We start from the raw sequence: 23,823 nt of genomic DNA on the forward strand, positions 1-23,823 counted from the left end.
CTTTACAAGACCATATATATAGAAAAAATAATTACTATTTATTTTAAAAATCTTATAATAAAATCAACAAAATAAAATAAAACAGATGAGTATCTTAGAATGAGTACCATCGATAAAATAATATCTTAGAATAAAGGTTGCATAGTTGATGTAATACATTATGTCGTTACATTAGTTGTTATTATATCCTTATTTTAGCTAACAATATGGTCCATATAATATACAGTATATTTCTTTGTTATAGACATCTAGAAAGTAGCTAAATTGGGTGCTTTATTACATTATTTGCTTGGAAAGTTGGTGCATAAGGGAGCAGGACCTCGTCTTCTATATCATTAGGATCACTTGGACCACCGCAGTTCTGTTCTCAATCTCTTTTTAATGAATAGGGAATGAGGAGGAAGGGAAATTACCGATTAATCGAGTGAGGTCAAATGACATAATTAATTAACCACCTAGCGCTAAATAAGATTACATGTGAGTGAATCTAGCAAGATGGGCATTGGAGGAGAGATGGCTTGAAAGCGAGTCATTTTTGTTTTTTGGATAGGAGGGAGAATGTAGGTTAAATTACAAAAATTAACAGTGTTGGTAAGTCTAACATCGATCAATATGGGTCTAATATGCTAACTCAATTCAATCCGAGCCAAAATTTGGAAAAACACCATAGAATATAGAAAGCTAGAGTATTGGCTAACATTGACTTTAGATTGAGTGTGCTCAATGACATATCGTTATAATAATTTTCTTGATATCATCATTTGTCCAACTACATATAAAAGTCTACCCCCTCCCTTTATATATCCTTGCCTTGCCTTGCCTTTGCTAAAAATACAAAATTTACCAAAACATCTCCGTAGAATTTATGGCGACATTTCATTGAGCATATCCAACATTATTACATTATATTTGGACTACCATATTATCCTTGAATCCAAATTATGTTTGATGTCATTGCTAGTTTTCTCTTAACAGATTTGGGTAGTATATAAAAATTTACATTTTTTTTTTTTAAAAACCATATTAAAATTTACATTGATATATACTAAGAATGCAAAAGGTTTATATAATTACTAGCATTAAAGTGGAATAAAACCACTCATATAACATAGCTATAAATCAAGCATGGTGTGCAACTCCTAACCAGGAGTTAGAAGTCTAGTTGAGTGCCAACTAGAAAGAATTCAAACTTAGCTTGTTCTTTTAAATAAATGGGTAGTATTATCATTAACTTGCTGTGGCTCATTAATAATGCCCTTTCTTTTTTAAAAAAATCATCCAATCATGAATATGATATTTCCATGTTAGAATAACCAATCACTTCTTATCACAATTGTTGTATATGTAATTATGTAAAGATGAGTTAGCTTGATTCTTCCAAGATTATGTTGCACAAAAATGTTTAGTACTCGAGTATTGTATTTTTGTACATAAAAGATTCAATCATTCAAATGAAAATAGGAGAAATTTTAATGTTCAAACTATTCTCTACACCTTTAGTAAAAATTGATACTTTCCCATGCTATTTTCATTTACTTGTAACATGCCACTTGATCATATTTTTTTAAAAAAATATTAAACTACGTAAACGGACAAATTAATTGAAATAATCTTACTACCTATAAGAATGAAAGTGTTTAGTTGTTACAATTTGAAATAAGCTTAATCCGTCTATTTCTAATCACTTTTTCACATAGTGTACCAAAAAAGTATAAATATATTCCGTATTTATCTTATTCGTTATCCTGTTCGCTATGTATATATACGATATTACAAAATATCTTACACATCAACTTCAACACTTTTTCTTTTGTGTGTCAAAGTTTCAAAAGTAATTAATATAGCATTCTTTCATGCGAAAAAGACCTTACCTATTAGCCAGGCTAACAAAAATGAAGGTTAGCACCATCTCAGTTCTCTCGAATTGAATTAGTTAATATAAACACAATTTAATGCTCGGACTCTTGCCTACATATTAAAGATGGGCCAAGCTGTGTAAGACTTTATGTGATGCTCACATGTCTCGTGCTCAAGTAGTCGCGCTTAAATTGAGCGGTCAAGGAAAATGTATGTTGTATTAAACTCATTCTAACCTTTTAGAAGCAAGACCCATACACAGTTGATCCATGTGCCACAATATATGCTAAGGTGAGTTGTGTCATTCTAGATGTATACAACAGACTCCTTAATAATTTTTAGATATTATGTTAATTGGTTAAAAATAAAGTAAGTTAGTCTGTCTTACTCTTATCCAGAGAATTTTGTGTCAATTCAATATAATCCATAAGTGACCAATTTTACGTGTCACCCTGAATACTTTAGCAGCTTAACATAGACAATCTATAAGCAATGATCAATTATAACAAACAATAAAAACTTCATAAATAAACAATAGAAATTTCATATTTTAAGCAAATATAATGTAATGGATTGATCATGTAAGCATCAAATCCATAATCATATACTTCCACAAGAATAGTACTAAAAAAAAACTCTCAAGAAGTGATGACATAATATATGTATATCTTTCAAAGAAAAAAAAAAAATATACTGTATATAATATATGTATATATCCTTTCTTTCTTAGGTTTATTGATAACATACATTGCACAATTCTCAATTATAGGTGACCACTTAGAAAATGGGGATGATGAATGTATCAAAAACTAGTATCATGTATGGGAGAGATCTCTGAGAAAGGCTAAACCAATGGTTCGTGCATTGTGTTCTTGTCATTGCACATATATAAGTATTATTAAAACACAAAAATTCCCTCAAAAGGAAAGAAAATAATATTGGGATTAGAGATTTGTATAGTTGGAAAGTGTAATGAGGAGGGGTCTTTTTGGGATTTTGGTATTATGGTTGGTTTAAAAGGACCCACTTGGCATGTTCAGCCCCCTTCCCAAGCCCGGTTGCCAAGGGCCAGGTGGGTGTGTGTTGCTCTTAATAACACTTTTTGCTTACGTATGCCAATTTCTTCAAATATATTTCTTGATTCAATCATCATGTACAAGTATAATTTGGCTCAATTTGCTATGTATGTAACTTATATATATATGGTCAATTGATTGATCATAAAGTAATGCATTCAAGTATGTAGTTATCACTTGGATCAAAGAATGAAGTCAGTCCATAGGTAGTTTTTTTTAAGTTGTGTCATGTGAGTTTAATTTTTATTTGGTTTGTAGAAAGTTTATATTATGTGTATCGAGGTATTTTACATCTAGCAGATTGATTTTGTGTCATTTGACATGGGTAATTATAATGCATGGCTTTTATTAGAGATTGATTATGACATGTATTTTAATTTAAAATGATAAGTATAATGTGTCTTTTTTTAGGAAGATATATTATGTGTCTTGTGAACCTACGTGATTGTACAAATAACTAGTTATAGTCTTTTGGTTATAGTCTTAGATCAATAGTACCTAAAGTCTTACAAGAAAAAGTCAATGTATTGTTTGATCACTATATCATAACTAGATATAAAGAAACAATCCCATCTTAAGTAAACCCCATATTTACAATAGTATTAATTACATTATTTAAAATTTCATGGAAATTTAGTTTTTCATCCCAAAAAGTATTGCTTATATAGCAATTGTACAATACTACAACTATAAGTGTAAAACAATTACTAGTAACAATTAGAGAGGATAAAGGCCAATTTAGACCTAGAACATGAGCACCAAATCCTACCTAAGTTGAATCGGTTGCCAGAGTTGCCTTCCTACCATGATCCGTTGGAATTTTGCCCTATGTCGTTTCAATGCGTCCCTTCCCACCACCAAATTTCCTAAAACATCTGTAAGGTCCTGTTCTCTTACGTTGAAATTCAGTTTAGTTCAGTTCAGCTCAGCTCCTAATTTCCTTCTCTTATAAAATATTCATTTCAGTTCAGTTCAGTTCAGTTTAGCTGAGTTCAGTCAATGAGAACATACCCTAATTTGCTATGTAAATGTAGCAATATACCTTTGATGCTAAAAGTCTACGAAGTACGGGATTGTACTATAGCACAATGCCTTTTATTTGCAACATTTACCTTTAATGGAATGAAAATTACAAATTATTTGCAACAAATATTTTCTTTCCTTTTTTTAATTTTCACTTCTTTCTATCTCTCCTTATCACATGCTTTATTTTTCTCTCTTTATTTATAATAAATTTACCTAGATGTTGGTGAATGTCGCATCGTTGCAAATCAAATGAAAATGAGGTAGCTAGTATAATTCATGTTTGGAACCATAACAAGACTATTAAAGTATTAATAGATGTATAAAATTCTAAACTGAGTTTGGTTCATGTGTGGCTATTTCGGAATTATGTTGCATTGGTAGTCAGGTGTATGGACGCTTGGACCCATCTTAGAGGAATCCGTTATAACGACACCTAGCTAACTAGTCACATCACTAAAACACCCTGAAAATCCTCAATCATGAATATCTTGTTCCAAAAACAAGAAGCTTAATACGAAGTAACAAGGAAGATACTTAATTAGAAAACATGATAGCTAGCCATGCATGTATTTGGATAAAGAGAAAATTAGTCGACATGAATTATTGTGATTAACTCAACCGTCCTTTAAAAGTCTTATGATTAGTTATATTGATCATGAGCTTAATTTTTTTTCTTTAATTAAGAGTAAGGCAGCCTTAACTTTTCCTAGGATTAGCCTTTAATTACACCCCTTAATTCCAATTAAGAAGGATCATGGAAGCTGCTTTTGGTAGGTTCTTTTGATGACATTCTTTCTCAAAAAACTTAGGTGTAATTAATGGAGTGATGATTACACTCGTGAAGATCAAATTAAAGTTTATAACTTTTGTTAATTAATTTAATTAGTGCTTTTTTTAGAGTAATTGTGGGCGTGTGTGACAAGTAGGACCACTTGTAATAGCACATGAAGAACACAATTATCAACTTGTACATTATTATTTTCTCCGATTAGTTAAATCTAATTTAATTAAGATTATTTGCTACTTGTGTATTGTAAGGCTTCACAAATCACAAATTTACATAATCCTTTATCTATTTTATATTAATGAATATTTAATAAAATATTATCACTTCTTGAGATTATCCACCTAAAAATTTTCCATTTGTGAGAGTATATGTTCTTCGAAATAGAAAATTTTCAAATGTATTAGGAGTGCCTCGTAAGTATGCTATACTAGTTGGATGTGAAGCTCTAGTGTTGCTTAAGGATTTTTTTATTTTATTTTATTTTATTTTATTTTTTTCGTTTTTGCACCCTCTAATAAATTAATCATTCTTTTCCATCTTGTAAAAAAAAATCGTTTTTTTTTATATAATTGATGTTTCTGTATAGAGTAGTCAATACGCGTATACTCAATTAGAAATTTGTTAGTATTTACTCGTACTATTGTATGATTACCTTAGTTTGCTAAGATTCTTCACGGTTACTATTTATACAAAATTTAAGGCAAGTCGGGCAACAAACCAACAAGCAACAAAAGGATGAATTTAGCCATCAATTAAAGACTAGTGATTCAACAAGTGTGGTGCATTGTGTTTGGGGGTGGGGGGAGGAAGGGAAGGGTAAAATTGTAAAGAGTCATTATATATATTTTTTTTGATGCAAAAAGAGTCATTATATATGTGAGAATGGTTTTCAAATATTGTAAATTACGAAATTATATATATTGTAGGTCTTCTATATCAATATATTATACGTATTTTTTTTCGACATGTACTATACGTATTTGCTTCTTAAACTCTTATTGATATAACTTATATTTGTATTGTAACATTATGGTTAATCATTGTTAAAATTTCCTTATAATTATTTTCGAAAGGCTCTCACTAAATTCAGTAAAGGATAAAGTAAAATAAAATTTAAGGACTAATATAATCTAACTATTGATTTGCAAATGAACTTCTTGAATTTAATACAAAATTACGAAGTACAAATATATAAGAAGCATCACATAAACGCAATTAGTATTATGTGCACCGTGGTGCACCTAGAAATAGGTGCACCACGACTATACTTTTGAACATTTAGTAAAAAAAATTGATCATTTTACAAAAAATGAACATTTAGAATATGAACACGTCACAAAAATTGAACATAAACATGCAATTTTTATGTTCATATTTTATTAAGAAATGTTCATTTTGTATACATTAAATGTTCAGTTTATATTACAAAACTATTGAATTATTACGAGTCAGTTCAAAATTTGTCTGACTCGTAATAATTTAAAATTTGCGATTGTTCAGATTTTTTTACTAAATGTTCAAAAAATTTTATTGTTCATATTTTTTTTACTAAAAGTTCAAAATTATAGGCGTGGTGCATTGCGATTGTTCATATTTTTTTACTAAATGTTCAAAATTGTGATGTTCAGATTTTTTAACTGAATGTTCAAAATTCTTGATTGTTCAGATTTCTTTTACTAAATGTTCAAAAGTATAGGCATGATGCATTGCAATTGTTCAGATTTTTTAACTAAATGTTCAAAATTTGCGATGTTCAGTTTTTTTTTTTACTACATGTTCAAAATATGCAATTGTTCAGATTATTTTACTGATTGTTCAAAAGTATAGGTGTGGTGTACCTAGAAATAGGTGCACCATGGTGCATCTTAAAATTTGCCCAGCATAACGAATAAATTTGTAGCCTTAGAACTTAGATGGACTGCCGACTAATGTATGTGTAAGGTCTAAGGATATCACTTGCATCGTTGCACTCCTTGATTTATAAGGCCCATAGATTTGTGGTCCATTATTTTAGCCCACTGCATCTTGAGAAGAAAAAAAAAAGAGGCAAATACATTGATACATACATAGAACATTGTATTGTTTTCCATCTCAAATTCTAATTTGCAACCTTAGAGCACTCTCACTCATGGTCAAAAATATGCCCATGAGGAGAATTTCAAGGCAAAAATCCAAAAACATGTATCCCACTCATGGGCAAAAAAATAAATGCCCATGAGGAAAATCAAAATGCCCAAGGCCATGGCATTTTTGTAATACTACAGTAACTTGTGTACCCACTAATTAAATCTAAAAATAGCTATTTTGACCAATTTAACATATTTAAAAACAAAAATAAAAATTATCAATGTTCATAATTTATTTTTATCTATAAGTAGACACCCATTTTGTTATATTTTTGTACACTTCGAAAAATCACAATTTTCTACTTAATTCGTAATTATTAAAAATTTTACTTTGAACTTGTGGCCTTTTGTGTCACGTTGGCTCTAATACCTTATTAGTAGTCCAACTCGATCAAAACCAAAAACTTAAGTTAAATGTTGAGGTTCAGGAATATGCATGTTTTATACTCTATTAGTATTAGATACTTTATAGAATACAATTTTTTTTATATGATATTTAAGGTAAGTATATTAGTATAGCTAGGTTTTTCAAAATGATAGAAAGGAGTCTAATAATTGGTCCAGGCCAAAATTTATATTAAAAGAGATTATTAGGATGATCATTTACTCAACTAATTAATCAACTCCACCACAATTGATTAATTACATATAGATATGTTTCTATTCATTTGGTAGAATGGGAGAATTCTAGGTTTTATAGATTTTGAAATTTTCTTTTCTTGTGACATTGGTAATTATTATAGGGTGTTGGATTAAAGAGAGAAAAACCATACTTTTTGATTGTTAATCAGTTCACTCCACAAGAAAGTTGTGGCTTACAACGTTTGCCCACAATTGGGTTGTGGAGTAGGTTTTTTATGTCTTCTTTATAAGAAAATCAGCCTACTCCACAAGCGGTTTGTGGCCAACAACGATTGACCACAAGTGGGTTGTGGAGTGGTCTTTTTGATGTCTACATTCATTCATCTTTTGGCATTCTTCTTTCATCTCTTGGATTCCCTTGTAACCTCCCATTAAAGTGGTTGTTTATGGTGATTTAATCAACTTCTTTATGATTCAATCATCCCTTTTGATGTCTAGATTCATCCTCTTGAAACTCCATCCTTGCCTATAAGATTAGCTTGGTTATTATTAATTGTTAATATACATCATACAAAAAATTAGCTAAACACTTACTCTATATTGGGCATAAGTTACTTGGCTCCAACCTTCCACCCAAAAGTGCCTTTGTGTGGAAGTGGTGTGTTAACCTTAGGGAACGTGCCGGCAAATACAATTGTGCACCTCGGTTGCGCCGGAATTTCGTTTACAAGTCAGTGAATTGCATCACGACACACCGTACTCTTTCATTGTCATAATGTAATCCCCCGTATTTTTAAATATTTTATAAATGAAAATTTATTTTATTTATAATATTTATTTGTTATTTTTCATAATTTAATTTCAAAAGTTTCAAATTATTAATCTGGGTCGAAAATTATTTGAACAAATTATTTTATGCACCTTTATTCTACAATTTATGTCCAATCACACAAGCCTAACCCATTTGTTTACTTAATCGACCCATTATTTTTATGAGGCCCAATCTTTCTTTTTACCCTACAATAATTCTCTCCTATAAATACCTCATGAATCTCCAAAAATTTCCCACACAAAAAGGTTAGTCTTATTTTCATCCTCCTTTGTTTCATTATTTTGCTTAATGTTAATTTAATTGTTTTAGGTTTTGATTTTAGTATAAAGATTATATTTTTGATATCAAATTATATTTTAATGGTATAAAGATTATAAATTTCAGATTATATTTATGTTATAAATTTCATATTTTATGAATTATAAACCTAGGGTTTCAATTTATTGAAAATCATGATTTTAAGGTTTTTATGAACAATTGATTTAGGGCTTTTATAGTAATGATGTTTTGAAATTTTGGTGATTATAACTACTGATTAGTTTAACTTAATTCCAGATTATTTTGAGCATATAGATTCGTGTTTTAATTTTTAGATTTTCGTTCGTTAATATTAATCCCGTTTTAATCCCGATCAGATTCTGAACTCGTCCGATTTTGACAAAAAAGTAGTGTTTTCCATGTGGAAACAACGTTTTAAGAAAGACTCACTACCTTTGGTAGTGAGCACCACCCTCTCGTGGCCAGCCTCTAAATATGATTTTCGAGCAGTTTTTGATTTTTAACGAAGTTTTTTTTATTTTATCCTTGAGTTTAAATGGTAAGAGATAATTTAATTTTTCTATGGATAACTTAAGTATAAAGATGTATTTTGATGAAGTTTTGAAGTGGTTTTCGATTAGTTTAAAATGCTGGATTTTTATTTAAAGTAGTATAATTGTGATTTTAATAAAAGGGTGTGATTACCTATTAAAAGGGAGATTTTTAGGGGTTTTTATATAATTTTTAGATTTTTATTAGACTTTGAACTTGCTGTAATTTCATGTATAAGAGTGTATTTTAAGGTTTTTATGAAGAAAAATTTAAAGACCTATATATAAGCCTTTAATTTTAACTAAAGGGAAGGTTTTAAAGTGTTGTTCGATTTGGATTTTGAAGGTTTTAAAGTAAGTTAGTATTGCTGTAAATTTGATTGATTGGGTATTGATTGAGATGTTATTATTTGGCTTAGGAGAGGAGTTTATTGACGGTGATTTCTAGTTAGTAAAGTGGCATACCAATTCGTTTGCTCAAGGTACGTACAAGTTACGAAACCTTTCTTTTAGGTGCATGTTTAAGGACGACGGATCGAGAACTTAGTATCATGTATAGGGATGACTGAGTTAAATTGTTTGGTTATACATTGTGAATTTCGTATGACGTGCACTATTTCATATTGCAAGTATTATTTGTGCTCTAATTATGCAAGGTGCGCTTAGAGGCAAAGGTATATGATTGGTGTAATGATTAATTTATTACTCATTCATGATTATGCAAACAGGATGAGTAAAGGAAGAATTTAAGTCTTCTAAGACGAGGTTGAGGTTTTGGGGTGCCTTATGCACTCAAGGTGTTTATACACCGAGGTAGTAAAGGAATAAATAATAAATGCTGCTTGCCACTAATAAATCAAGAATTGAAATTGAAAAGTTGTTTTACTTGATTGAATTGATATTGGATTGATTGTATTGTTATGCATATGAGTCATCACCAAGTCTAAACCTGTAAATCACGTAAAGTGCAAGATGGATGAGCAATAAAACTCTAGATTGGTGCACTTCTGGAGTAATGACAATCAGGGGTTGGGGTACATGGGGTATTAGCCGTGTACTTTTCTCGAGGCCGTCTGATCTACGAGTCTCTTATTTCAAATATTTTTCAAAACTAGGAGTTAGGTGAGATCTCATACTAACTACGGTCACGGAGTCGCGCCCGTGGTCGTTGGATGTTTCTTGATGTTTCCGAAAGGAGGCATGGGGTTTTTCTTTTATTGATGTTCCAAATGGAGCATGGGTTGGACAACCTTGTCTATTGCGTAATCCAATGAATAAAAATAATGATTTACCTATTATTAATTAATGAAGTCTTAGTTTTATAAATAGTTGAGTCGTGTGTTGAGTCTATAATTTATTGATGCATGATGATTGATTATTAGTAGCATGTTATGGATTTCTTAATTTATTTTGCAGCTTGTATGTACTCAGCTTTGCTGATTGCGTGCTTTGTGTGTCTTTCTTTGGTCATGGCCTTCGCCTTTCAATGACCCTGTGACGATCCAATTTTTACACTTGTAATATTGGGGAGCAGAATTACCACAGGTTCTTACATATGCAGCATTCATCAGGGTTGTGGGATCTTGAGTAAAGAGTTGGTTGTTTGCATTTTATTTCTTTTGCAAGTTTGAATTTATTTTAATTCGATTTTATTCGACACTAAATCTTTTGGGTTTGAATTTATTTGAACACTGAATTTAATCACTTACTACTTTTATTGGGTTTTGAATAAGGGCCTTAATGGTTCCAAGTTGTATGACTTAATTTGGTTTCATTCGTTGGTTTTGAAACTTATTTATAACTGATTTAGTTTTTCCGCTGCTATTTTCTGATAAAGCCTTAACGTTTGAACACGTGGCGGTAGCACGTCAGTAATTCTCTTGAATATTGTTCAGGGTCCTCACAGGTTTAAAGAGAGAATTATTGGGGTGTTACACATAAGATCATCTTTTCGATCTTATTGTTTACTTATTATTATAGCCTATGAAAATACCCTTAATTTACAACATAGGGTACTAATTTAAACTCCAATTACACATTGTTCTTAACATATGTCTGCTTTGATGATGTATTTATAAATTTATTTTTGTAATGTGGTGTTTACATGAGACAACTCTATGTATTACCTTTGTAATTTTGTTTTAACATTGCATGTTATGTGTATTTATGTTTCACTTGATTTTCATGGTAGGTTTACTATATTTTAAGGAATTTTGTAAAAAAAAATAAAATGACAACAAAACTAAAAGTTATATACTTGTATCTTTCAAAAAAAAAAAAAAAAGTGATATACTTGTAATAAGATTTGATCATTTGATCCTGAGACCATCTAACCATCATCTACAAATTAAAATGTAAATCCTAACCATACATAATTTGCATGAAATGTAAAATGGATAAGCCATTTGGTCATATAACACTTCTCAAAAGGGTGCATGTACTACCCAACGATTGTGTTGGATCCTTCTTTAATTTGTTAATTACACTATCACTATATGTGTAATATCCTTCATTACCTCTTAAATTGCAAGTTTTCCTTAATGTTATTATGTTCGATGATAAGAATTCAATTGCATAACTATTAGGTAACTATTATTTAGTAAAGGGTTTTCAAAACATGTTTAAGACAATCCCAAAGAAGAAAAAAAATTTGATGCATTGACGAGAGTTAAATATTGATAAAAAGCATAAAACTCATGCCTACAACTAGTAGAGTCCATGAAAGTATAAATAAAATTGCTAGAAGAAGAAAAATTGGACAATAAATAAAGCTAGCCTTTATATTAGTTCCTATTGAACTACCATATGATTCACCATTTATACAAGACAAATCTTTCATTCTTTTAAGTCCTTAATTAAGCATATATATAGTAGGCTAATCAAACAATAAGCTACAAAATTAACCCCCAAATTACTCAATATATAATCTCTAAACACATATAAATCTATGCTATATATATAATTTTTTTTTGATGAATACTAAATATGAATAAAGAGTTGAGGAGAATTAGCAAGATATTGCATAACATCAACTTGAGCTCGAAGTGAGACAACATAGTCAAGTGTTTCCTTGACCAAAGAGTATTCATCCATGTATTCTCCTCCAGGAATTAACCCTTTTAGTATTTGTGTTCTTTTCTCAACCAATCTCTTTGCCATTGCCCTAGCTTTTTTCACCTTATTACTATTTGACACACCACATTTCTTTGGATCACATTTCCTAAACTTGTGTATGTTCCTTGAAGTAGTAGACTTTTTCTTATTGCTTCGAACAAAAATTGCTCGCGATTTAGGCTTTGTTGTTGTTGTTGTTGTTGTTGAGAATGTTGTTGCATTGAGGTCATCTTGTGGAAAACATTTGAGAGTTGTTTTGTCACCCAATATTTGCTTAGCTAAATTTCCGGTATCTCTATCTTTAGAAGCCTTGATGATGAGGGCACGACTCCAAGATCGTTTACCATTTCGAGTGGAAGCCATGGCTAGGTCGGCTGATAGTTTTATGGCTTTCTTCCTTTCCAACAAGTTCTTGTTCTCTTTTGAGGAGCTGCATATTTGAAGGCTTGTTAACCATTTCTTGAAGAATTCTTTCTTGAGAGATTTATGAGTATGCATTCTGCTTAAAAAGGAACTTGTAAGTGCATGTTAGTATGGTTCAATGGTGTTTATACATGACTAGAATTATGTACAAGTATGTATGTATTGAAGAAAAGTTAACAACCCATTACATTAAAGAGAACATTGAATTTTTTTTTGAAAGAGGAATCAATATTAAATCTTTCATATGTATGCATGTGAAAATTTATTGGCTATATACTTTTTGCTTTGGTTCTTTCAATATAAGGTACGACCAGTTTAACAACTACTCACTGTAAATGACTGAATGTTTCAATTTTGAAAAATGTGCAATGTTGTTGAAGCTCAAAGATGAGAACATGCACATAAATAATGATGTGAAGCAAGCATATGAAAAAAGTAAGAACTACGCACCAAGTTGAATATATACATATCATATTATATCATATCATACATACCGAAAATTCTTCATTATTATTGTTCTTATATATGAAATGTTTGGGGTGAAAAAAGAAGAGGAAAAGGTGTTGAAGAAATAAAATGGATGAAAATACATACCTTGGAATAAAAATTCTTCACTAGAATTGATTATTAAACAAAGAAGAAGAAAGGATACACATGAGAAGGAGAAGAAAGGTGTTGAAAACACACCATTTATTTTGTTAAGAAGAAAAAGGGAAGAAAGAGAAAATGGTGGGCCTTGAATAAGAAAGACACAGCACATGCAGGCACATGGGTGGGCTATGGCCCACCACCCCAAGCCCTGGAAGACATGCCAAATTTTTTTCAAAATTTAGTCATCAAGAATAAAGGGGGGTTTCCCTAATGTTGTGCAATCCTAACTTTTGTTACTTGTTGCAAGAACAAATAAAATTTCATTCTATATTTTTTTAATTCAATTATAAACGTCATTTATGTCATGAATTGGCATTTTTCTTGATTTTGGTTGATACCTATATGCTTGGTAACAATTTTGTCAAACCCATTTATAATAAGAATTAAAGTGGAATGTTCATTTGGTATGTAAACTAATAAATTTTGTGGGTAAAGTTATTTTTGGGATGGTTATATAGTCTGACGTGTGAGTCTATAAAGAATTTAATGTTTGGGAACGAAAAAAAATCTAATGTGTAATTTAGGGATTGTGTGTATGAGAGTATATGTTTTTGTTTGCTTGTGTATTTTATGTATCTGATGGTTGAGATTTTTGAAAGCTTAAAATAATAAAAAAAAACTGCAAAAAGGTTATATTATAATGACTTTAACCTGGCTATTTATAAGAAGATAAAAAAAAAAAATCATTACAATAATAGAATAAGTCCAAATAACCACATACCTTTTTTTTTTTTTTTTTTAACCTTTGAGTATATTAAGCTTAAATGATTTTTACAGTAATTTTAGAAAACAAGTTCTTGTCAAAAATAAATAAATAAATAAAATAAATAAATAAAAATAAAAAGTTGCATGTTATGTACGGATTTAGTTTTTTTAATCAACCAAAACTTTTAATTGAAAGTTGGTTTTTTTTTTTTGAGGGGATAATTGAAAGTTGTTTAATGCAATATGTAAGAAGAATTTATTTATTTATTTATTTATTTATTTTTTAATATTTTTTTTTTGAATAATATGTAAGAAGAATTAAGAACACTTATCACATGCAAAAGAGTAATCATTACTTGCTATGCATAATAGTCAAATTAGATGACTATCTATCCTTAAAAACATTAAATTAGAAAAATGATTAAAGGGTGAAATTTTGTCAAAGCCAGGTTTTTATGATGTCAAGGCCAATACAAAAGACAATACTTCGATATTCTTACCAAGAACAATTTTTATGAAAAAGATATATTACCCTTTTTTTTTTCTTTTTTTTTTTTAAGAGATATACTACTAATATACTTATATATATACTTCATATATTAAGATCAAACCAATGTATTGACAATTGTATCAAGTTTGACTAAACTACTCATCAAAAAAGAAAAAAAAAGTTTGACTATACTATATTATATTTTATTAAAACAGAGGTAGTATCATCGATCTTGTGTTGCATATAATAATCAATTAGTTGTGGAAAATTTCTCAACTATCCGTACAAATTGCTCAACTAAACTAAGTCCTTCAAATCTCTTATCCAATAATAGCAAAGACACCATGTGAGTGCTAAGAAATATTACGTAGATTAGTGATAATGCACGATGCAAATTGAATCTAATCAATCAATAATTAAGCCAATAATCAAAAATTAAGAAAGTGGTTAAGATGAAAGTTGAAGAAGAAAATCAATATCATTTGACCACAACAACTCATACTATGACGACTGATAGAGAACACAAGTGAGAGAGACCTTGTTGGTCTTATTATTGACACACATAAAAGTCACTACCATGCATTAAATAACCACTTTTAGTATGCTATTTTTCCTCCCTTTTTTGCTACATTAGATGCATGTTGTATACATGTAATTGAGGTACTATACAAAAAGCTAACTCAAAGATAACTGACCATTGATAAATATGTGTGTGTGAGTGCACATAAAGGCTGGATATTAGGTGTATAATATATTAAGGTTTTCTTAAATATACATTGATTTTTAATAATATAGGTGTGAGACTGTGAGGCTATTTATTATTTTAAATTTAAATATTTTAATTTCTATTGAAATTATGTAAGGTAATAGAGTAGAAAGCTTCATAATACCTTTTTTTTTTTAAAAAAAAAAATCATCATAGTACAATCTTTCTAACTATTACCTTTGTTTATTCGATCTTAACATTTACAACGGAGTATTTGCACCAATATTAAGAATATAGTTGAGTGGGTGGGTAAATTTAAGAAACACGTGGTTAAGCAAAAGAGAGTTTTAAGAAGAGTGTGAGTGTGAAAAAAACGTGGATAAAGCGAAAGAGATTGTGCGGAAAGGTCAATTTTGTGGGATAATAGTTGTAAAGTAGTAAAAGGGATTTACAAAAATGAAACATAGTAAAATTGTTAACAACTAGATATTTTGGGAGGTCGAGAAAAGTTTCATAATCATTTATAAATGTGAGTGAGATGATACCTTTCATCAAACACTAACTTACGTCATTGCCAACACATTCAAAATAGCTTTTGAAACTTTACCACTACGTTTGTTCAAATTTGAGGACATATATATTCATCAAACACTCTTTTGAACTAAAATACTTTTCCGATCAATTTAAAATTAAAGGTGATTAATAGGTCATATTTGGGTGATGAGTCATTCGAGTCAAGTCAATCTGGCCCACTATAAATTGGCTCTTTATGAAACATAGATCAATATATTCTTATTAAATTTCAAGTTGGAATGATTCGAATCAATCTCACTTAGGTCGAAATTGTGCATTTAGGTTTGGATACATTATACATTTCAATTTGGTAATTCAATAAGGATATATAACAATATGACAATGATTCAAAAGTTAGCTGTTTCTAAATACGCCCATAAAAAGCCAAAAAAAAAAAACCTTTGATTTGCACATTGATTTGCACAAATATAAAACCCAACTACCCAAGAATTGTACCCAACTACATACATATACAACATCAAATTGCACATATTGATAGCAACATACTAATTTTATAACTATCACACCCATAAAAAAAGGTTGTCAACAACGGAAAATTGGCGGGATTGTGGAAGCAAGATGAAAAAAAGGGAAGAAGTGGGACCAAAAAACCAGAAAAATAAAAGAGCAAGCCCAAAAATTGTTGGTTTAAATTGGCTTTAGCAAAGAAGTAACTTATTTATCTTCCACATGGTCACCACATGGGTGCATTTCCTTTCTTGAGAGTGTAGTCCCTCTTTCTCCCTTCATCTAGTACACTTCTTTTCTTGCTTACATTTTGTGTCAATTAGTATCACTAATAATGCCATCCACTCGTTTTGCTATGGTTTAGATGATGACTTCTTAACACCATCTTTAATTTAGGATTTATTGACACTAAAGAAAACTATTGGGGAGATTAAAAATGACGGGAAAATACATGTAGTCCGTGTAATGAAATATTGCCGACTAACAGTATCCACGTACATTAAGGGCTTGTTTGGCATTACTTTTTGGTTTCAGTTTTCAGTTTTTTAGAAAACAAAAAAACCAAACAACCGGAAACAAGAAAAAGATGTTTTCACTTTTCTGTTCTTAGTTTTCAAAATTATCATCAGTTTAATAAAGTTGACTAATTTTTTATTCATTATGTGACATATGTCATATGATTTTGAAAAACAAAAAACTGAAAAACACAGTGATGCCAAACGAATCTTAAGCAATTTGTTTTTGTCTTCTTTTTATACCAATATGAAAATTAGGCTTAATGTTACTAGATGAGTTTGTTTGAACACAAAAATTTTCTGGAGTATTGCTGTTTTGGCGGAGTTTAAATTCCCCCACTAACCTTTCGTTTTAAAATAAAATTATACTGTATGTGCTAATTATTCCACTTGAAAGTAGGGTGAAAAAAATTTGAACTTATAGAGGACCAATTCAACCAAAAACTTAAGCTCATGATTGAAATTTAGGCTAGGTTTTTATACTCAATTAACAATCTATACGTCCCTGTGTAAGACTGTAAGAGTGTAACTACTGGCTTTTCCATGACCAGCCAAACACAGCTACGTCCACTCAACTCAACCGGCTGTTGTATACAAGTCTTCGTCCACGACAAGCTGAACTTAGTTCACTCATCGACTCAACCCTCAAATGTATAAGAGTGTTACCTCTTTGATTTCTATCTAGTAATACCTGAATGGTAACTGGTTAGTTTGTTACTGGTTGGTGTTGTAAATCAAAATCAGTGTCCATGAAACTGTGATTTCCACTAACATTTCAGCATTTGGAATATAACACTGCCAAATGAACATAATGAACATGGGAAAAGTTTATAAATTGAAAATGCTCAAAAGTTAAGAGCTATATTGCTCTTCGGCGAGAAGCAATTTTCTTTTCGATGATTCTAGACTTCATCGACAGAACATTCAACATCTTACTCACTACAAACTGTCCTGAGATGTCAAGAGCTAACCAAAGTATTTACTTGTAGGGTGTACAGTATGAGTATTAAGCACATGTACAAAATGAAATCTGTCTAAGTTTCTATGCCCTAGCTGCTTATGGCGATGTAGTCATTGAAGACTTGTTTACGTTACTATTCCAGTACTTTAACCTGCACAAAGAACATATACAATCTTCAGTCTCAAAACTGGAGCACAGATACGTAAAACAAATCACCGTTATGTAGGTAACTAAAGGTTGATAACAAAAAAAATTTCTATAGTATTCTGTATTACATTGCATGCAGGAAAACTGTATTAAGTACAGGTGGAATGTGAATATTAAACTAGTTATGCATCTTGGGAAATTAAAGACCACATCATCATTTGAATTGAAAAATTATAGGCCAGGCCAATCTTGTTCCAATCAATCAATCAATCAATCAATCAAAGCCTTAATCCCAAAAGTGGGGTCGGCTAACATGATTAGTAAATAGCCAATCTTGTTCCGAGATTAGTAAATAGCTCAATGGCTACTTTTCTTGTGATTACCTTAACTTGATCAAGGGGAGGGGATCTAGATAAGTGTTAAATGTAGAGACATTTTTTTTATAGTTGGGGTGAAATTGTTACTGGAACGTACTATACTACTATTCACAAATCTCGGAGATTATAACCATATACTTTCTCTCGTCATTTAAGCTTGTATCTTTAATCACAACTAAACCTATATATTATTTACACCAACTATATAGACTTGTGTTGGAAAATAGCCACAATACACAGAAAATTCCTTTTCCACGAGTGAATAGTGGCACCAAATTTTAATGTCATACACAATTCAACCTTTTCCTATTTCCATCAAATATCTCCAAAACAATTCAATAATGGAAATATAACCTATCCAGTAGTACTAATCAATCAGAGCGACTTGTAAGTTTACTTGCTACAAAAAATTCTTTTCTCGGATCGTCTTCCAAATGCCACGATGCATTTGTAAAGACCATGGAATCAATTAGAGGGATCCATACGACCATACAGCATAGCCTAGGGCCATAATCTACACATGTAGCTTGCCCATTTCTTCGACATTTCATAATTCATCACATGGAATTAAGTGATTCTTGCATCCTCCTATTTAAAACTTCTGTGCAAGGCTTGTGAATTATTATAAGCTTAGTAGGGATCCCACCCCCAACTTCCCGTACATAGAACCAAAAACATTTATCGTGAACATAGAACATATACATAGCACACAGAAGCCAGAGCCCATTCATAAGCTAGCCCTTATTAATGAAGATTTTGCACAGCTGAACACACTTTATTTACAACACACCAATTGAATTTCATGCATATATATACTAACTTGCTTAACAGGTATAACTTTCTGTGCATCTAGAAATGCCGAAACATATTTGAAAAACATCATGAAAGGTGCTTATTCTTTTTAGCAGAGCATACTGTAAAGAAAAGAACCTGAGATTGTTGATAATCGACTGCTCCTGCGAGCTACTTGCTTCTTTACTTCCTGAAGTCCTGGAGTTTTGGGGAATAAGATACTTGCATCTTGAGGAATACCGTTTGAGCCATGATCCCTATGCTTTTCAACCACAGAATTTTCAGCTATTTCTTTTGTCTGCCAGGCAATCTTTTCCGATAACACTGTACTAGTTACTCTTGTAAACTGCAATTCCTGCCCTGCAAGCAACAGGAGATCATAACAAGCAGAGAATAAAATTAGTTTGAATACGCAAACATTCCCTAACCAAACATAACAAATGATTTACTTGAAAGTGTTGTAAATCAAACTGATCATTGGTGGACCAAGCAATACATGTACGCATTGCAATCAGATATTAAAATCAACCAAACATAAAAATGATCTTGAGATACTATAGGTATGCTATTGATCTTTAGTCTCTAACCCTACTTAAAGTGTTGTATTTAGATTAAGACCAAGTAAGCATCAGGTAAAAAGCCTCGAGGTAGCTGTCCTAGGCTTCCATAAAATTCCATAATCAACTTGGACTCAATAAGTGAATGAAAGGCTGTAGCCTAAAATATGTTGCACATACAAATTCATGCCCACGTAATTTCGATTGGCTGAAATTCATGTCTTAATTAAGTGACCAAGCCTAAACAATAGCATAAACTAATAAGAAAAGTCGCCACAAATGTGAAACACAAAATAAAAGACAAAAATTGGATTCAAGGTAAAATGCCATACTATTGTTTTTCCTTATTGAAGCATAGACTCTTAGTATGGGTATGAGACAAAGCAGAGTAGGAAATCCCCACCTTAAAATTGTTCTTTAAGGTCCAGTACAATCCAATGTCATACTCCGTATAAAAAGTTCTGGGAAAACTTTGAAACACTCAGAATCCACCATCAAGTAACGTTGAAAAAACATACATTTCCAGTTAAAGCAAAAGGAACTGTACCTCTTGTGGAAGAAGTGACAGATTTCTCCGCAATATTATCACACTGTCGAGTGCCTTCCAAAGGAGTGTACAGATACGTATCAGATTTAAGGTATTCCTCTAGCTTCTCCTTCATTTGCCCTTTATTTGCCAAAATAGGTTCACCAGTACGGACTGTATCTAATCACACACACAAACAGAAAAGTGTTTCCATAAACCAGCCGTCTTGTACTCTATAATTAAATATTTAATGAAAAATCTTATCCAAATAGGACTGTCGCAGAACATTACAATGTACTCCATCATTAACAAATTCCATTACACTCGTTATCCTTTTGAGTAAGAGGAGGATTAGAGCTAGCATGACAAGTCAAAATGATCCATACCCAACAAGAAGTTACAAAGAGAAACCAAGCTTGATAAGACACAGAACAAATATCCTACATTAAACCCATTTAGTTATATTCAATGAATATCCTACATTTATATGTTTGTAATTTTTAATAAAATTTGGGCACAGCATACAATTTACAAAATACAAAAGGCAAACACCACCGGAACCTCCAGGGCATGATACAGCACACAATTTACAAAATACAAAAGGCAAACACCACCGGAACCTCCAGGGCATGATCAATGTCGATATACACCTCTTCTATATAAAGAAGTAGAATGGACTAAACAAAAGTATCATGAATTTTCTTAAATTTGACTACTTATTCATAGTGGATCAGCAAAAGGCCAAGTGACTCATCTTAACTCCATAACATGCAAAATGTGATAGATTTGGGTTATTGTATTCCAAAGGTTTTCTCAAATAGACTTTTGATTGGAGAGTATTAGTTTCACCATAAGGTCCAAAATACCAACCATAAGCTATTTGGGAACCTAAAATTTCTATAGCAATAAGAGTTTTACTACAAGCAATCATGTGAACCATCCCTTCCTTCGAGCAATGACAAATTACTTTTCGAGAGGTATAACTAAAGATGGCACCAAACGAGGCCAATGGCCAAGCACAAAAATTGCTTGCATGGCACATTGGCACATGACAATGCTATTAGGCTTGGCACGAGGCACGACCCAAAGTCATCTTTAGATACAACTATAGCATACACCGATTCATGTAACGATGTAATACTATTACACCAACATCATCAATTGAAGCAAAATTGTAAGTGCCACCACAATTTTGTTTCACCATAAGGTCCATAACTTTATGGGCCACCTAAATTTATCCAATACACCTTGTACCAAACCTTTCCATGGACAAATTGATCATTTGGCAACAATTTCGGAGTTGCTAAACATATTATCGTAGTACTATCATTATCACCCTACCTACCTAATAAAAGAAACCATGGGGCAGGCCGATGCACGAAAAAACGCGGCATAAGGCAAGCACGGCATGGCCAGTCACAAAATAAAATACACCATAGATTCATAGTACAAAGCCACAACCCATCACAATGGTCGACAAAAGCACGAGAAAATAAGTGAAATTTGGCCTAGGCATACACAATTTGCTTAATTGCTTATACCCTTACACATTTACACTGTAACATAACAGCAATCAATTTATCAATCAAAGCCTTAATCTCATAAGTGGGGTCGGCTACATGAATCAAATTTGATTATTCCGTGTAATCATCAAGTGTAACATAACAACCACACTAATTAAAAAAGACAAAAGCTAACGAACACAGAAGAATTTAAAAGGTAATAAGAATGTAATGCACATATAATCAATAAAACATGTATATATTACCCAAAAAAAAAAAAAAAAAAAAAAAAAAAAGTGACAAGAAATAAGAAGTAATAAAGATGAAAGAAGTTACCTCTAAAAGAGAGTAAAGCATCAAATGGAGTTGAATTATGAGTTGGGTGAGAAGAGGAGATGAAATGGGAGTAAAAATAAGAATCAGATTTAAGATAATTAGCAAAATCTGGAATAATATTGGTGAAATTAATACTACTGATTCTGTTTTTCTTCTTAATCTTGTTCTTATTATTGGTAATACGCTTCAACAGCCTTTTTGTTTGCACTCCCAAATCTTTCCTTCCTTCCATTTCTAATCAATTGTTTGATTTTGTACTCCCTAATTTTGATAATAATGAACCACTATTTCAGATTCAATTATGTTTTTTTTGTTGAGTTTGTTTTTGAGCTATTTTGTGTTGAGGGTTTTGTGAGCAAGGTTTAGGCGGTTGACAGGTTTAACTCTTATGATGGTTTTGTAACACGTGTATCTTTCACACCATTTCACGTGTCACCATTTTCATTTTCCTTTTACTTTAAAAATGGCGTACATCACTTGGCCCATTAAAAGGAATTTGGGCCTGAAGCCCAGTAATCCAATTAGTACGAACCTGGTAAAATAAGAACAAAAATAGAGAATGATGTAAATTTTTATTCATTTTTTTCATCCACAAATCATGAAGTCAAACCGCTAAATCATAGCAACTTTAATGAGAAGCTAATTAACAAATTATCTTGTTATGTCACATTAAAATATTAAGTTTTTTTTTTTTTTTTTTTTTTTTTTTTTTTTTTAGTTAGTTTGTGGGAATTGTGCCCCAATGGTTCTATACCAAATGAAAGTGATAAATAGTAAATTAGTAATATATCATATGAGTATATGACCAACTAATATCAATAATTGTTTTGGAAGCTTTTTTTTAGACATTGTTACCAGGACCTTTGGTATGTAATTTTTTCCAAACTCAAATAATTATTATTCAGTGTTGATTTGAATTTAGTATAATTGCTTGATTAAAACTGAAAATGATGTTTTAAAAAAAATAAAATAATAATAATATAAATAAAAAAATAAAATAAAATAAAAATAAAAAACTGAAAATGATTGACTGATTAGAATTTTTTTAAAAAAAATTGATTCAAATAGTTGTTTATATATATCACACGAGTAACATATATATTGTTTGTTGATTAAAACTTTATACAAGTAGTGAGCGAAATATTGTTGGTGGCTATAGTTATTCTTGAAGGTGATGTTAATGAGCTGAATTTCAATGATCCATTGGATCCTTTTGTTTCTTACATTTGAGATTTCTTTTTGTACTACAAGAAAATGAAAATAAAAAGAATAAAAAAGAATCCGAGAGTAGTAATAAAATAGTTACTGTAAGTAAATCTGATCTGAATGTAATCGGATCTAAACTCTGGTGAATAAAGTGCAGCAAATTATAAAAAAAAATTTAATACTCCATAACAATCATATTGGTGAAGGGTCACAACTCATCACAAGGGTGCAATTGAGATTTTTTTTTTTTCTTTTGAAACCGCAATTGAGATATTTTGTAACAAACATTGACATGGCAATAATCCAACATAGAAACGTGGTACTTTGACTTCATTGTAAATAATGAGTTACGCTGTTGAGTTTAATTGAACCCTTTTTTTTATTGGTGTGGAAGGTAGCAATTACGTAAGGGAGAATTATATCCAAGCTCGACCTTTTAATGTGGTTGCTGTATTCATTTTCTAATCAATGGTTGATAAAACTAACAACCATGTTATTTATGTGAACCAAATAGATCAGAGCTTATAACATGTATGTCCTACCCTATTGGATTATTAGGGAAAACTACTTTTGATTACATCATACACGGTTTACTGCATCATGTATTAACGGTAATTAACTTATGAATTGTTAATAATATACATACGGCGTACAAAGTATTATAGTTTGTACATTTAAC

General features: G+C 30.9%; 2 protein-coding genes across 5 annotated transcripts; both read right to left on the reverse strand.

Moving 5' to 3' along the window:
• Window positions 1-11,849: 11,849 nt before the first annotated feature.
• Window positions 11,850-13,372, reverse strand: LOC145611768 (transcription factor IBH1-like 1). 3 transcript variants are annotated; one of them, XM_081667133.1, is made up of 2 exons: window positions 13,227-13,372; window positions 11,850-12,708 (listed from the first exon to the last, which is right to left on the reverse strand). In XM_081667133.1, exon 2 carries the CDS (start codon window positions 12,705-12,707, stop codon window positions 12,075-12,077), a length of 633 nt encoding a protein of 210 aa, XP_081523259.1. In that variant the 5' UTR covers window position 12,708; window positions 13,227-13,372; the 3' UTR covers window positions 11,850-12,074. The 3 variants fall into 3 exon arrangements, with proteins under 3 accessions (XP_081523259.1, XP_081523260.1, XP_081523261.1); XM_081667134.1 differs by having other exon boundaries at window positions 11,850-12,711; window positions 13,227-13,330; XM_081667135.1 differs by lacking the exon at window positions 13,227-13,372 and adding an exon at window positions 13,127-13,155 and having other exon boundaries at window positions 11,850-12,639.
• A 4,200-nt stretch (window positions 13,373-17,572) lies between these two features.
• Window positions 17,573-22,278, reverse strand: LOC145612531 (uncharacterized). Of its 2 annotated transcripts, none has more exons than XM_081667884.1 (4): window positions 21,939-22,278; window positions 20,122-20,274; window positions 19,156-19,377; window positions 17,573-17,852 (listed from the first exon to the last, which is right to left on the reverse strand). In XM_081667884.1, the coding sequence occupies exons 1-4, from the start codon at window positions 22,168-22,170 to the stop codon at window positions 17,848-17,850; spliced, it is 612 nt and encodes a 203-aa protein (XP_081524010.1). In that variant the 5' UTR covers window positions 22,171-22,278; the 3' UTR covers window positions 17,573-17,847. The 2 variants fall into 2 exon arrangements, with proteins under 2 accessions (XP_081524010.1, XP_081524009.1); XM_081667883.1 differs by having other exon boundaries at window positions 17,575-17,852; window positions 20,122-20,280.
• Window positions 22,279-23,823: the final 1,545 nt, after the last annotated feature.

Source organism: Chenopodium album, chromosome 24 (assembly GCF_948465745.1).
Source record: "Chenopodium album chromosome 24, dcCheAlbu1.1, whole genome shotgun sequence".
Taxonomy (NCBI): Eukaryota; Viridiplantae; Streptophyta; class Magnoliopsida; order Caryophyllales; family Amaranthaceae; genus Chenopodium; species Chenopodium album.

Coding starts and splice junctions, on each gene's coding strand:
- LOC145611768 (XM_081667133.1), bottom strand. CDS start 12,707: ATGCATACTCATAAATCTCTCAAGAAAGAATTCTTCAAGAAATGGTTA.
- LOC145612531 (XM_081667883.1), bottom strand. CDS start 22,170: ATGGAAGGAAGGAAAGATTTGGGAGTGCAAACAAAAAGGCTGTTGAAG. Junction 20,281..21,938: donor TGCTTTACTCTCTTTTAGAG/GTAACTTCTTTC, acceptor GTGTGTGATTAG/ATACAGTCCGTACTGGTGAA. Junction 19,378..20,121: donor TGTCACTTCTTCCACAAGAG/GTACAGTTCCTT, acceptor TGTTGCTTGCAG/GGCAGGAATTGCAGTTTACA.